Genomic DNA, 16293 nt, shown 5'->3' with positions numbered 1-16293 from the left:
CGTCCATGTATATTTTTGACTTAATCAAATAATTCGAAAATAATATTGCAATAATTTTGATTAAATTTTTTAAACGATATTTTTAGTTAAATTTTTAATTGAAATAAATATAATTAAAACTTATTTACTCTTTTAAAAGGAACTAAATGATTCAAAAATGACTATTTCTAAATTAATAAATATGCTATATTTTTAAACTAAATTTAAATAAAGAAAATATTAGTAGAGTTCACTTATATTTTTAAAATGGTCGAACAACTTAAAACGATCATAAATTAATTTTAACTAAAATTGTTATATTTTTAAAGTGAAAAGGTTACTCAAAATAGTTTTATAATAATTTTAATTAAATCTATTATATGACCTATCTAATTTTGATCAAACTATTACATGATTAATTTCCACCAAAATTATTATTACTAAATATAAAAAATAATTAATTTACTCTTAAAAATTATGCATCAGAGTGCTCCCCGTTAAAAAAACGAGGCCATGTTTATCTAGTATTCGAGTTTATTATGGCCGGTTCAACCAATAAAACCTGCCCGGTCTCCGCCATTTTCAGACAGTGCTGGAGTGATGAGCTGGCATCCACCATCCATCCACCTCATGTGAGTTAAAAAAGTGAAGCCAACTCCGAGTTAACTTCCTGTAAGACTCATGGATGAGGTTGGATATTTTTTAGAGGGCAGGGATTTATACCCTGTCAACTCCAAAATTCAACAACTTAATATCTCGTATAATAAACTATCAACCATACCGCCTCAACTAAGCCGGGACGGGAAACTACAAATCCTCGATCGAGTCTGTAGCGACAAAGGAAGAGAGAGGTTTGGCTTCTCTACGGGACCAATTCATATTACTCCTGATCCCGTGTTGGAGTTGTCCTTTTTTAATCATTGTTGTTGTAACTTGTAATTCACGTTTTCTGAGATCCAACACAGGCGCCGACGATCGGAACCGGTGATGGCGAAGGACATGAAGGGGCAAGAGCTGAAGCCATGGCGGACGGAGAAGCCGACCATCTTCCGAGTGCCGGAGGTCATCCGCCGGGGCGACCGCGAGGCCTACGAGCCGAATATCATCTCCTTCGGCCCTTACCACCGCGGCGAGCCCCACCTGCGCGCTATGGACAAGCTCAAGCCGCAGTACCTCCAGAGGTTTTTGGCCCGGACGACGCCGAGGAAGACCTTGGAGGAGTGTCGGAGCTACTTCAGGACGGTGGAGTGCCGCGCGCGCAGCGCCTACTCGGAGACCCTAACCATGGGCTCCGACGAGTTCGTCGACATGATGCTGCACGACGGCTGCTTCGTGGTGGAGTTGTTCATCAGTCTCACCGAGAGGCAGGAGGGAAGGAGACAGGAGATGGACGACGGCGAAGAACACGACCCGATCTTTAGCTCGGCTTGGGCGGAGTACTATCTGAGGCTCGACATGCTGCTGCTGGAGAACCAGCTTCCCCTGTTTCTGCTTAGGGATTTGCTCGGTTTCGTTGACCCTGAGAAAGCGGCAAACTCCCTGAAGCCGCTCGCGCTCAATTTCTTTGGCGGCGACTTCCTTCCGGGAAGAACTAAGAAACTGCCGGAGAAATTGGAAGTGCCGGAGACGCTCAGGAGATCGCATCACATCCTTCATCTCTTGCACGCCTGCATACAGCAAGTCCCTGACGCCATTAACCCAGACAAAAGCTCCAACTGCGAGGATAATGTGATTAGGGGAGGAGCTGAAAGCTTCCGCAGGAGCCCGGTGCGTGACTCTCTGCTGGCGTCGTCTTTCGGGCGCAAGTCGGAGAAGAAGGTCGCAGACGAGTTCGTCTTCACGCCGCTTACCCCGGCGACGGTCCCCTGTGCCCGCGAGCTCAAGAACGCCGGCGTGCAGATCGTCAGGAAGATGGACACCGACAGCTTCCTCGACGTCACCTTCGCCAACGGGCGGCTGGAGATCCCCCGGATCCGAGCCTACAACGTGTCGAACACCATCCTGCGGAACCTGATCGCGTTCGAGCAGCTGTACCCGGAGCGCGGCACCCACGTCACCGACTTTGCCTACCTGATGGACTGCCTGATCGACACGCGGGAAGACGTGGCGCTGCTGCGGGAGGCGGACATCCTGGTGAGCGCAATGGGGAGCAACAGGGACGTGGCGGATCTGTTCAACAGGATGTGCAAGAAGGTGGTGGTGCAGCCGACGAAGGGGCACCTCCGGGCCGTCTTCGAGGACGTGCCCAAGCACTGCGAGAAGAAGTACAACAAGTGGCGAGCGACGCTGAACCACGCCTACTTCGGCAACCCCTGGGCGGTGATCTCGGTCGTCGCCGCCATTTTGCTCTTCCTTCTCACAATCGTGCAGACGGTCTACTCCGTCCTCTGTTACCATCAGCCGCCGTAGAATTTAGCTATCGATCAGACTTGAATTCATCTACAATTAAATTTCGAAATTTCTTTTATTTTATTTTTACAAGAACGACATTGTCCAAATACTAATGAGTTTGTAAATTAAGTTTGAAGATTCTTCCTTATGCTCAAAGATGAAGATGATTCAAGTTTCAACCCCAAATTAGAAATCTGACCGGAATAATCTATGCTCGGGTGATATGGTGTGTAAAGGAGGGGTCTGATAAGGTCATGAAGTTAAAAGTTAAGAGGATATAAGTCAAGAGGATATGATAGTCGATAGTCAAGAGTGTTGGGATAATTTTGCTCTAGACATTGTTCACTGTTGATGTTTGGTTAAATAAGTTTAAGTTATGTATTATTTGTAATCTAATATAAATGTTAAGTAGGTACAAAGAAAAGTACGAAAACTTGGCAAGGAAAGTTCAAGAAGATAGTCTTGGCGGATGAAGTCCGGGAGGTGCGGTCTCCTGGTAAAAGGAGACTTAGCATGACAAAGCCGAAGATAACACTTGAAGGCAAGCACAAGAATGAGGAGCCGTGGAAACGGAAACATCCTAAAGGCGCAAGGTTGATGGAAGATGCTTGGAGGCATAAAGTATAAGCTAAGGGAATGATCTAAAGTGTAAAAAAGAAATATGTAAAATGTTGTAAATCTCAGGTTGTAAAATGCTGTAAATCTCAAGCTATAAGGTACCAATCGATTGGTACCTATACCAGTTGACTAGTACCAAGTAACAAAATGAACAAAGAGTAGCCAGAAGGAGTGCAACCCAGTAGCAGTTGAATTGGTATCGGTACCAGTTGATTGATAAGTGACTGTTATAGAATGACGACAGAAAATCTCATCAAATCTTAAGTATCGTTGAAGTTCATCAGTCGACTGATTGGTACATCAGTCGACTGATGTCGGGAAAAACTATAAAAGTAATTCTTGAACCTTGGAGAAAGCAATTACTGTTCTAATCGAAAGTGCTCTCCAAGTGATTCGTAAGCTGATAGAATCTCAGTCTCCTCCTCCTAAGCTTAGCTCTCATCTTGTAAGAGGAAGAGATAATTATGTAAAGGTTTCTCCACCTTTGTTCTTGGTTCGAAAATGAGGAAATCTTAGTGAAGTTTGATCGTGTGGGTATGTACCGTGGATTAGTCACCTCAAGGAGGTGGAGACTAAGTAAATCAAGGAGTTAACATTGTTTGTTTTAGTATTTCACTATTTCTATTCTATTCTATTTGCTTGCTAACAAGTTGTAAGTGAAAATCGAAGAAAAGCTATTAACCCCCCTCTAGCCGAATGCAAAGGTCCTATCAATTGGTATCAGAGTATGGATCACATCGGAAGAACTCATCGTCAACCGAAGTATCAAGATGGCGTTTCAAGAGAGATATAGCATCGCTCGACCACCTTTCTTTGATGGCAACGACTTCGCATATTGGAAAGGTATGATAGAGTATTACTTAATGAATGAAATTGAAAATTGGTTTAGTATTGTAGATGGATTTGAGAACCCAAAAGATGGGTCAGGAGCACCTCTTCCAACCAAGAATTGGACAAAAGAGATGGCCAAGAAGGTAGGATGGAGTATTACTCAATGAATGATATTGAAAATTGGTTTAGTGTTGTAGATAAATTTGAGAACCCAAAAGATGGGTCAGGAGCACCTCTTCCACTTAGCGTTTCATGAAATTTTTCCAAGTATAACTCCCCGCTTTCCCGATCATCAGTATAGCTACTTTTAGAGACTTCCGCATACTCATTCCAACATAAGTCGAACAGCTATATCATAGCGATGCGTCCCTGCTTTGGTCACTACTCGACCTATTAACTTTGCTTTATGGCTTTAGGAAGCCACTCGACTTTATTCATCGCCGACTTAGTTTTAGAGCCGTCGCTCGGCTGTTATTCATCGTAGACTCGAATTTATAGTCGCCGCTCGATTGTTGATCCATAGACTTAGGTTTATAGCCGTCGCTAGGCTATTGAAGGCATAGACGTGGATTTATAGTCGCCGCTTAACTGTTGACGAAGACAAGGGTTTATAGTCGTCGCTCAACTGTTTACGAAGACAAAAGTTTATAGTCCCCGCTCGATTATTAACGAACATAAGGGTTTATAATCACCGCTCGACTGTTAACGAAGATAAGGATTTATAATCGTCGCTCGACTGTTGATGAAGACAAGGGTTTATAGTCGCCGCTCGACTTTTAACTTGGCCGAATGACACGCAAGTCTTGAAGACTTTAGATTTTTATTCATTATCTTTCTGTATTCACAAGACACACACTTATACAAGTACATCTGAATTTAACCACGCACCTCTCACTTGACCCTATAGGGATGGAGATGGTTCGCGCTCTAGGGTCGCTCAAGCTTTCTCCCATCTCCATCCTGTAGATAGTAGGCTCCTGAGCAGAGCTTTTAAATGACTTTGAAAGGTCCTCCCCAGGGAGCCTCCAGCTTAGTGATGTCGTCGACCGATTTTATTTTTTTTCACATCAAGTCGCCGACCTGAAATGACCTTGGAATCACCCTCCAATTGTAGTTTTGTCTCATTTATTGCCTGTACGCCATCAGTCGGACGCCTGCTTTATCCCGCGCTTCATCCACCAAGTCGAGCTCCATGAGTCTCCTCTCGGTGTTCCTATAGTCATAAAACTACACCCGATCGGACTCTACTCCGACCTCCACTAGAACTATCGCTTCTTCTTCGTACACCAGATGAAACAGTGTGGTGCCAAGTCGCCTCTCTTGGTGTGGTGCGATGAGCCCACAAGACGTTGGAGAGTTCATTGACCTAGCTGCCTCCAGCGTGGTCGAGTTGAGTATGTAACCCTCTAAAAATCTCCCAGTTGGTGACTTCTACTTAGTCATTGCTCTGAGGGTAGATCACTGAGGCAAAAGACTGCACAATGTCATAGCCCTTACACCACTCCTTGAGTCTCCGTTCAGCAAATTGCCTCCCATTATCCGAGACGAGCTGGTGAGGGATGCCGAACCGACATAGGATATTCTGTCATATGAACTTGATGACCATATGTTCGGTTATCTTGACTAGTGGCTCGACCTCCACCCACTTTGAAAAGTAGTCTATTGCGATTAGCAAAAATCTTCTTTGGCCGATCGCCATTGGAAATGATCCAACGATATCCATTCCCCATTGGTCAAATGGACAAGACACCGTGGATGCCTTCATTTCCTCGATCGGTCGGTGCTGGATGTTGTGATATTTTTGACACGACAAACAAGTAGTCACTATCCGAGTGGCATCATCTTGTAGTGTGGACTAAAAATATCTCGCTAACAGGATCTTTCGGGCCAGCGATCTGCCACCGGGATGATTCCCTCAGCAGCCTTGATGCACTTCTTGAAGGATGTACTCGACGTCCTCCAGTCTGACACACTTGAGCAGCGGTCTTGAGAAAGCTCATTTATATAGCTGGTCTCCGATCAGAGTGCATCGTCTGACCTTCTTTTTCAACAGGCGAGCTTCATCCTGATCGGCTGGAGTGCTACCTGATCGAAGGAACTCTATCAATGAGGTCCTCCAGTCGCTCGAAAAGGTTATTCCATCCATCCTATCAATGTGTGCCACTAGTGAGACCTGCTCGATCGGCTGACTTATCACGATCGGCGATAATGAACTGGCTAACTTAGTCAGTTCATCCGCGGCTTGGTTGTCTGATCAAGGGATCTTCTATATAATAACTTCTTGGAAGCTTGCCCTCAACTTCTCGAATGCTTCTGCATATTGCCTGAGTCGAGAGCTGCTTATTTCGAACGTTCTCAATAGCAACTGAGTGGCCAGCTGAGAATCCGAGTGGATGAGGACTTTTGCAGCTTCGACATGCTGAGTCGCCTGTAAGCCGACTATTAGGGCCTCGTACCTACTCAGCGGTTATCTCTCTTGGTGTGGTACTAGGGGCCCACTAAGTGCGAGTCAAACGACGGAGGTAGCAGCCAACGTGGAGGTCAAAGTCAAGGAGGTCAACGCTAGAAAAGCCAACGAGCTCACCGAAGAGGGGCCAAGCTGATCTATCCTGCAGTGGCCGATTAGGCATGTATTGCCTGACCGACAAAAGGCCGATCCAAGTGAAGCACCTGTTCAGCCAAGATTATCAGACGGTTGTCACGAAGCAGAGGAGCGTGCGTATGACTGGAGTGTTAATCTGGTCGGGCGGACACAAACTATCGAGACTCGTCACCGCGTGGAAGAGCAGCCGAGTCCAACCGAGTGGAGGAGTACTTAGGCGAGCGGCTATTCTGCTCGGCTGAACAGATGGATCACCGAATATCCTTTTGGGAGTTAGTGTCACTGACACGAGACATGGTAAACAGGCGGATCATATGACGGAAGCTTCTACTGTCTTATTAGGGATATGAATGTCATATTAAGGTGTGGTGTCATAAGCACTTTCCTGACAGGTCCTTTCATAGAATAAATGAGAGAATGTACCCACGACTAATTGGAAAACATGCTCATGTCTTGAGAAGTGTACACATCGCCCACCAGTGCCCTATATAAAGGGGGGTCTATACATCGGTGGAGGTATGCGTTATTCACTATTCACGCCTGTGTCTACTGTTGCTCTGTCTTTTTCCTCTTTCTAGTGACTAACTTGAGCGTAAAAGGGTCAACGTCAGGGACCCCTTAGCTTCCCTGACTCGACATCGACGTTTCTTGTGTTATAGAGCACAACGGAGTCTACATTCAGTCAACACAGCAGTCACATCCCCAGCTTGCCATCTCCACGATTTTCGGACAGGATCAACAGTATATTCATTCAACCGCCTCATTAATGATGTAAGTTACAAAAAGGTAATACATGCATGGGTAACAAAAGATTTCTTGGATGGTGACTGTACATTTCCCATGTTATACGCCTCCTTTACTCAACAATCTCTTACACTAAACTGTCTCTGCCACCTCATAATTACAGAGGTTATTAAAGGTGGTATATAAAAAGAGTTTTCTTCGTTGGCAAGGTATACTTACACAACGTTTACATTGCGCTCTGTTTTGTCTACTGTTCATCTTATTTTCGCTCGATCATTCTACTGACTTGAGTGTCGGAGGGCTTTTATGATAGACTCATTCCTTGATTTTTGGTACTGATATTTTGTTTGCTCTTTTAAATGTATATAAGGAGGATTTTTACTCGTGTTCGCAGTCTTTTCTCTAATTAAAAATCTTCTGTCAGTCAGCATCAAGTTATCTATCCAGTGCGCCATCTCAGACCAAATCATCTATCAACCTAGCATCAAAAGGACAGGTAAAGGCCTCAAGACTCACCAAAAATCTGAACATTTGATGGGAAAACCTACAAAAACTAGCTAGGAAGATGGTTTTTTAAAAGAGAGCTGCTTTTTCCACCCCTGCTGACACCCTCCCCTCCCCGCGCCCACCATAAAATATAATGATATTTACCCTTCTACCCTTTTCCTTATTCCTCATTCACGTTTTTTTATTCACGTTTTTTTTTTTAATTTTTTTAATTTTTGTTTTTCTAACTAATTTTATTTGTTTTATCAGTTTTATTTTTTGAATAATTTTTTTATTATATATTTTAATCTTTGTTTATTTTTTATTTTAGATTTTAAGAGTTATTATTTGTAGAAATTAAAATAATATAAAAATATGAATCAAAATAAAAATTATATCACGCTTTATTTTGTTTTGTTTTGTTTTATTGATTTTTATTTTTTAATCAATTTTTGTTTATAATTTTGATTCTTTTTAATTTTTTATTATATATTTATAATCTTTTATTTATTTTTTAGTCATAGATTTTCGCACACACTCTTTTCCCAGTCTCATCATATTATTTACCTTTATACCATTTTTTTATTTTTTAAAATGTTTTCTCGACAAAAATGTCATGCTTTTTTTATATTTGTAATATGAGATTGGATCTTTTGTCCTTAATTTTCTCTGTCCTCCTATCCCACTCGTCGCCTCGAGCCCACTACCAGCGACCTCTAGTCGTCACCCCGACCAGAACTATAACCTAAGGGAAGGTGAACCTGGGGGGTCACTATCAAGGCGATCGACATCGAAATTCAGCCGAATATAAGCAGGAACTCATATCGTCGACGAAGAAAAGTTTACTCAAATCCGACCGAATTTCGGGGTTGATCGCGTCGATGGCGACTGCATTCACCTTCCTCCTAGGATATAGTTTTAATCACCGCCGACGATGGACTGGGGCAATGAGTGAGACACGGGGACAAGTGATATTGGGATAGAGGATTCGATATCTTATGATCTTTGTTTTTTTTAATAGTAGATTTTAGGGGTTATTATTTATAAAAAATTTAAAAGTAAAATATAGATAAAAAATTAAAAAAAATTGATGAAAAAATAATAAATAAAATTTATTTTAAAAAATAAAAACTAAGGAAGTAAATAAAATCAGAAAAAAAATAAAATAACTGTTATTTTAAAGAAGAGGGGGTAAAAAAAGTCATTTAACAAGGGAGAGAGAGGGGATGGGCTGTCAAGAAAGGTGGGAAAAGTAATTTACTTTTTAGAATTATCTCAAAGCTGGAAAGATGTTAGGATATGGGAAAGTTGAACGTTAATATGATATGACATTTGGATTGGGCGTAAGAGATAATAATAATCTTTATGGCAAAACCACGCCCACATCTCTTTCTCCCTTTTGCTTAGAAAGGTAACTCTAAATAGAATAAGATTTGCATAAATGTACCTTTATTGACTTGTTTATAGATTAACACGGTAAAGATAAATCATGAGTAATTACTAACTATTAGTATAGTAATTAAAACATGAGGAAAAATATGTTTAGAGATATCAAATTTCAACCTCATGATCTAATATGATAATACTTTTACTTTATACCTCAACTACCGCACTTCTCTAAGGGCACTAAGATTTGCATTGCTCAAGAAGATTCTCATGGAGCGGCAAAATTGAAAGCAACCTGAAGTTGTGGGACACATCATCTTGAGCTACCTACAAAATAGACCAACAAAGGGAACATACAATACATTGCCCTTTGTACAATCTTATATGCACACAAAACTAATCAACTTTCAGAAAACAAAAGCCCTTAAAACCCCTCTAATCCCTTCAGAAATCCTTAGCAGGAACCAACAGTATCCAACTGAACGTTAGTTTCTTTTATATTTCATTCGTAACAAGCTGCCAATTCTATTTTGTTTTAGCAAGAAAGCCAGACCATCGAAATATTGCTGAATGTCAATTCTCATGCTTATCAAAGAACAATATTAGGCCGCCATCACATACTGGAGAAAACCTCCAAACTAAATGAAATTATAGCTCCATCAAAATTTCCCACCCATAACTAGTTAGATCCGCAACTAAAAGATCGATAATTGTACAACTAAAAGGGGTAGAGTGATCCTCACACGTTGAAGGTGCCGGTGACCTTGTCGTTGGCGGTACGGACGGCGGATTAAATTTTATAGATTGGGTACAATATGAATATTTATATCTACAACATTATTATATAGATATTACATCTTTGTGGTCCACCCCCAACCTTTGATCTTGTAAGTGCGCTTTTACATCTAACCAAACATCAAAATAATATATGAAGATTTATTTATTTTCATCAATTTAATACATCTAAATCTTCATAATTTTAAGATAAATCTCTATAAGATAAGTAACAAATTTAGCTTTTTTATCTCAATTTTATAGATTAATATTCAAATCTCCACTTATTTAAAGTGACTTTGTACAAGCAACCAAGCATGTCCCAAACTCCTCTAAAATATAGATATTATGTCTCTTTTTTTGTGCGAGAAGATAATTATTAATTTTGGCATAAACTACTATAATAATATTAAAATAAAAGTATTTTAAAAAATGAATAAAAATAAAATAAATGCTTTTTAATATTTTTTTATTATGAGGTTTTTTATGATAATAAAAAAAATAAGAAATGTCTTTTTAATTTTGACTTTTTAATTGTATTTTTAATCTATATAAATATATAGAGTATATAATTTTTTTTTAAAAAAATTATGTAATAATTTTGATTGAAACTTTTAAATGATATTTATTAGTTCATTTTTTAATTTAAATAAACAGAATTAAAACCTATTTACTCTTTTGAAAGGAACTAAATAATTCAAAAATGACTATTTAATAAATTCATCAATATGCTATATTTTTTAACTAAATTTAATTTATATTTTAAAATGGCAAACAACTTAAAACGATAAACTAATTTTAACTTGAATTATTATTCTTTGAGATTGAAAAGGTGATTCAAAATAATTATATAAGAATTTTAACTAAATCTATTATATGACTTATCTAATTTTGAACAAACTATTTCATGATTAATTTTCTCCAAAATTATTATTATTAAATATATATATATATATATTTTTAAAAAATAATTTACTCTTAAACTTATAGAATTTATAAAATTTATGCACTGAGTGCTCCCATAAAAAAAAGACATTTTACTGAACTGAGCATTTAAGTTTTGGGATTGTGTATCTAATTTTCATAATATTAGCAATTATATAGAGCATTTCTATTATATACCTCATTATTTTACAAAATATTTGTGCATGCATCTCTAAATTTTTTACTCTACTCATTCAAAATCCACTGCTTTTAATTTATGCTATTAAATTTACATATGAGGCATGGATATATTAAGGAAGTTTCTAGGATTAAATTTGTTTTAAGTCTTTTAATATATTTATGTGATTATGTCCTCGGTATAAATTGATCATAGTAAATTTTTGAATAGATAAAGTATAATTTTAAATATGCTCATATATATCTATGTAATTATTTCTGGTAAAAAAAGGAGGGAAGGTATAATGAGAATGCACATGGTGCTTTGTGAAAGTTAGATCATGGTGCATCTTTTGTCAATTTTAAAATTTTGAATGCGCCTTTTGTTAGAAAAAAAAAAAACGAAGATCCAACGACGGAGTCAAATTTGCTTCCTTTACTGATAATCATTTTTATAAGACCAATCAACAAACGGCAATACTGAAGGCTGACTCCAATAATTTTTTACTCGATCATGGATGAAAAATTTTACAAGTTTTTTATTTGTTTTGGTCTATTAAAAAACTATAAATTCTCGATCGAGTCTGTAGGCAACAGAAAGAAAAAAGAGGATTGGCTTCTTCACGTGCCCGATTCATGCTGCTCCTAATCTTCTGATCGAATCGGAGTTGTCTTTGAATTCACGCATTCTGAGATCCATCGCAGGCTTGCTTGATTGATCAGGCTCGACGATCGGAGCCGGTGATGGAAAAGGACATGAAGGGGCAAGAGCTGAAGCCATGGCGGACGGAGAAGCCGACCATCTTCCGAGTGCCGGAGGTCATCCGCCGGGCCGACAGCGAGGCCTACGAGCCGAGCATCATCTCCTTCGGTCCTTACCACCGCGGCAAGCCCCACCTGCGCGCTATGGACAAGCTCAAGCCGCAGTACCTTCAGAGGTTCGTGGCCCGGACGAGGCCGAGGAAGACCTTGGAGGAGTGCCGGAGCTACGTCAGGACGGTGGAGCGCCGCGTGCGCAGCGCCTACTCGGAGACCCTAGCCATGGACTCCGACGAGTTCGTCGACATGATGCTGCACGACGGCTGCTTCGTGGTGGAGTTGTTCCTCTGTCTCACCGAGAGGCAGGAGGGAAGAGGAGAGGAGATGGACGACGGAGAAGAACACGACCCGATCTTTAGCTCGGCGTGGGCGGAGTATTACGTGAGGCTCGACATGCTGCTGCTGGAGAACCAGCTTCCCCTGTTTCTGATCAGGGATTTGCTCGGTTTCGTTGACTCTGAGAAAGCGGCGAATTCCCTGAAGCCGCTTGCGCTCAAATTCTTCGGCGCCGACTTCCTCCCGGGAAGGACTAAGAAGCTTCCGGAGAAATTGGAAGTGCCGGAGACGCTTAGGAGATCGCATCACATCCTTCATCTCTTGCACGCCTGCATACAGCAAGTTCCTGACGCCATTGACCCAGACAAAAGCTCCCACTGCGAGGATGATGTAACTAGGGGAGGAGCTTCAGCTGAAGGCTTCCTCAGCAGCTCGGTGCGTTACTCTCTGCTGGCGACGTCTTTCGGGAACAAGCCCGAGAAGAAGGTCGCCGACGATTCCGTCTTCACGCCGCTTACCCCGGCGACGGTCCTCTGTGCCCGCGATCTCAAGAACGCCGGCGTGCAGATCGTCAGGAAGATGGACACCGACAGCTTCCTCGACGTCACCTTCGCCAACGGGCGGCTGGAGATCCCTCGGATCCGAGCCTACAACGTGTCGAACACCATCCTGCGGAACCTGATCGCGTTCGAGCAGCTGTACCCGGAGCGCGGCACCCACGTCACCGACTTCGCCTACCTGATGAGCTGCCTGATCGACACGCAGGAGGACGTGGCGCTGCTGCGGGAGGCGGACATCCTGGTGAGCGCCATGGGGAGCAACAAGGACGTGGCGAATCTGTTCAACAGGTTGTGCAAGAAAGTGGTGGTGCAGCCGACGAAGGGGCACCTCCGGGGCGTGTTCGAGGACATGCCCAAGCACTGCGAGAAGAAGTACAACAAGTGGCGGGCGACGCTGAACAACACCTACTTCGGCAACCCGTGGGCGGTGATCTCGATCGTCGCCGCCATTTTGCTCTTCGTTCTCACAATCGTGCAGACGGTCTACTCCGTCCTCAGTTACTATCAGCCACCGTAGAATTTGGCTATCGATCAGGCTTGAATTCATCTCCGATTAAACTTCAAAATTTCTTTTCTTTTATTTTTACAAGAACGAGATTGTCCAAATAGTAATAAGTTTGTAAATTAAGTTTGGAGATTCTTCCTGGTGCTAAGGATATGAAAGATGATTCAAGTTTCAACCCCAAATTAGAAATCTGACCGGAATAATCTATACTCGGGGATGCGGGAAGCCAGAGAGATTGGGTTGGGCATTTTAGTGAGCCTATGGAGGTGTTGGGGAGTTTCGACGGATAAGTGTCTGCTGGGGAGACGGCAAAAGGACGAATACGATGACCCTTATCTGAATCTGTAGTCCTAATGGAGGGAAGATGAAATGAAATTAGCAATACGAGGACAAGGTAGGTATAAGTTTCTCTTAGAAGTCTCACTTAGGTATCGCAGAAGTGAATATATCGGCACCCTCTGATCCAATGTTGCCCTTCGGCAAGGACCTATTTCGCTGGATGGGGAAGCAGCAAGGGGCACTCGGTAGAAGATATTTAAATTCAACCGTAACAACTGATTGATAGTAAGATTCTTCCTGGTGCTCTCAAGGTCCTTGAATATGCTTCGAGTTTCAACCCAAAATAGAAATCTGATTGATTTGCTATTGCTCTGTAACATTGTGTTTGTACGTAGAAAGGCAAGCCCAAAGAATAGAAAGGCAAGCTCATCTTTTATTTTTTTAGAAATTTTTTATCAATCATTAGGATTTTATACGGTTGATTCATCAATCCAATTTTCTTAAAGTAACTGTCCTTTAAAAAAAATTTATCTATTAATTTATTAAAATTAAGATTCAGAAAAATAAAATAAAAGCCCTGCCATTAAATTTGAAATCCTTTTCTCTTTTATCTCCACCGTCATCTGAATTATAAAAACCGGTATGTATTACGACAGATTCCAATAAATTTATTGGATTAGCCTTTCCAACAAAGATTAAAAAAAACTTAATTATTTCACCAATTTTTTTTTTTTACAAAAGTCTCTGATAATCATAAAAAAATCATTTTTTTAAAAAATATATCATTAAACTCATAATTGATCTCCTAAATGTATTCATATATTGTTATAATTTTTTTTTTAAAAATGTTTTTTAAAAAAAAATAAAAAAAATTATTTTTATCTTTTTTAATAGCTAATTGTAAGAAAAAAATAAAACTTAAAAAATTAAATAATTAAAAAAATACTTTAGTGCTGTTTTGATCCTGGCCAAGAGAGTAGTACTGATCTTTATAAAAAAAACACCACTATATCTATAACTTTAGGTAGAAGACTTGGAATAAAGATTACACATTATATTTACTACACTTTTCTCTTCCACTCCATATACAGATTTCAAAATTTTAAATTATATAGGTGGATCGATGAGTTTTTATTAAAATTTATTGATGATATTAGCCTTGATGGGTCACAATCCAAGTTAGATTTCTATAGTGCTAGCTTTTCAAGTTTATCATGCTCTCAAGTCTTAGATTCAAATCTTTCCTAGTCATGCATAATCTATTTTCAAAAATTAAATCGACATGATGGTACAGACTCATAATTTCGTATAAGAGGCTCAAAACTAAGATTGCACATCATATGTACCTTCTATACACTCCCATCTCCAACTTCATATCTAGGTTTTAGAATTTCAAATATTCTAAGTTCATAAATGAGTTTCGGATAAAATTTATTGATAGTTTTAAACAACTTTGATGAGATTTAATCCAAGTCCAATAGGTTTCTGTAGTACTCTTCGATCTCATCGTGCCCTAGAATATCAAATTCAAGACATTTCTAGTCATCCACATAATGCTTACAGTACTGTAAGTGGTGATACTTTGACGAAATAAGTATTAAAGTGGTGATATTTTTAAGAAATTAGCACTAAGACGATAATGTTTCAACAAAATCAGCTGATGTTTTGATGAAAATCAACAATGATTTTACCAAAACAGTACCAAGATAATGATGGTTTAACCAAAACATTACCAAAGTAAATTTTTTATTTTTATTTATTTATTTATTTTTTGTTTTAAGTTTCGTATTATTTTTTCTTATAATTAGCTATTAAAAATAAAAAATTATTTTATTAATGTTTCTTTAATTTTATAATTTTTATTTTATTTTATATTTAAAATTGTTTTTATGTAAATTAAAATTTTTTTAAAAATATGAATAATTTGTTTATGGTTTTCAGATCCATTCTAATTCCTGCTCTAATCCTCGGCAATTACGTGTGGTGTGTCCATATTCTTGATGGAAATCATAAAAAGCATTAGAAAGTTATCTTTAGTGTCCTTGTTGTGCTCTTACAGGCTGTCTCAAAACTTGATGTTCATCACAAATGTATATGGTTCTTTCTTTAAAGTAACGTAAAAGAAGAGCATAGGGATGATATCTCGGAGGATCTTGTAATATTGGCTAGGATGGCCTAATGCACGGTCGCTCATTAATACTTTCTAGATGAGCTCCCCTATATTCTTGCCTGGCCCGTTGAGGTTTTTTGACATTGATATATTTTACTACTCGTACTAGGAGTGCATCATAATCTAATGGAGGCTTTTGATATAGAGCGAAAGAAATCTCTTTCCTGGAGCCCTTACGCAAAGGCTCCCTTCAAAATCTCAGGAACCACAAAAGGGATTTCACTCGCCATACGAGTATATCATTGGGCATACAGTCTCAAAGTTTCATGAGGCTTTTACTTTCATGAGGCTTTTACATAAGATTAAATAAGTTGAGTGGAATGAGTAAATATTTTGGAATTGAAAAAATGTCAAAAAAAATAATATAGTTAAATCATCGAAAGAAGAAATGGTCTCTGATTTCAAAGTATTAAACCATTATTGCGTGGTCCAACCAGAGTGGTTAAAAAGATATGACACTTGACCCCTTCATTATATTGATGAAGCATCGCCTGTATTTTCAAAACAATATAGATGATGGATACAAGGAATCATTATAGTTTGAAATATAGATGTACAAAAATGACGTGATAAATCCTCTCTTAACATTAGTCTTCAGAAAAGGAAATTTGCCAAGCAATCATCCTTCTAGAAAAGGAAATCAGAACAGGATCTTCCCTTAGTAAAATATTGTTCGATGAGGCGTCATCAGCGATGGGACAACAAGTGTATCAACAATTGAACGTTTATCAAGCCGATATTTAGAAGTAATTTCTTAAAACTATGGGAAATG

The 16293-nt window shown here is 39.4% G+C and overlaps 2 protein-coding genes across 2 annotated transcripts; both read left to right on the top strand.

Moving 5' to 3' along the window:
- Positions 1-700: 700 nt before the first annotated feature.
- Positions 701-2518, top strand: LOC121989580 (UPF0481 protein At3g47200-like). The gene is made up of 2 exons (XM_042543706.1): positions 701-830; positions 945-2518. Exon 2 carries the CDS (start codon positions 967-969, stop codon positions 2386-2388), a length of 1422 nt encoding a protein of 473 aa, XP_042399640.1. The 5' UTR covers positions 701-830; positions 945-966; the 3' UTR covers positions 2389-2518.
- Positions 2519-11491: 8973 nt separating this feature from the next.
- LOC121989579 (UPF0481 protein At3g47200-like) lies at positions 11492-13247 on the top strand. The gene has a single exon (XM_042543704.1). The coding sequence runs from the start codon at positions 11657-11659 to the stop codon at positions 13082-13084; it is 1428 nt and encodes a 475-aa protein (XP_042399638.1). The 5' UTR covers positions 11492-11656; the 3' UTR covers positions 13085-13247.
- Positions 13248-16293: the final 3046 nt, after the last annotated feature.

The sequence above is a fragment of the Zingiber officinale genome, chromosome 6B (assembly GCF_018446385.1).
Source record: "Zingiber officinale cultivar Zhangliang chromosome 6B, Zo_v1.1, whole genome shotgun sequence".
NCBI classification, from domain to species: Eukaryota; Viridiplantae; Streptophyta; class Magnoliopsida; order Zingiberales; family Zingiberaceae; genus Zingiber; species Zingiber officinale.
The sequence above is the reverse complement of the archived record's forward strand: the minus strand, read 5'-3'. Positions and strand labels throughout refer to the sequence as shown.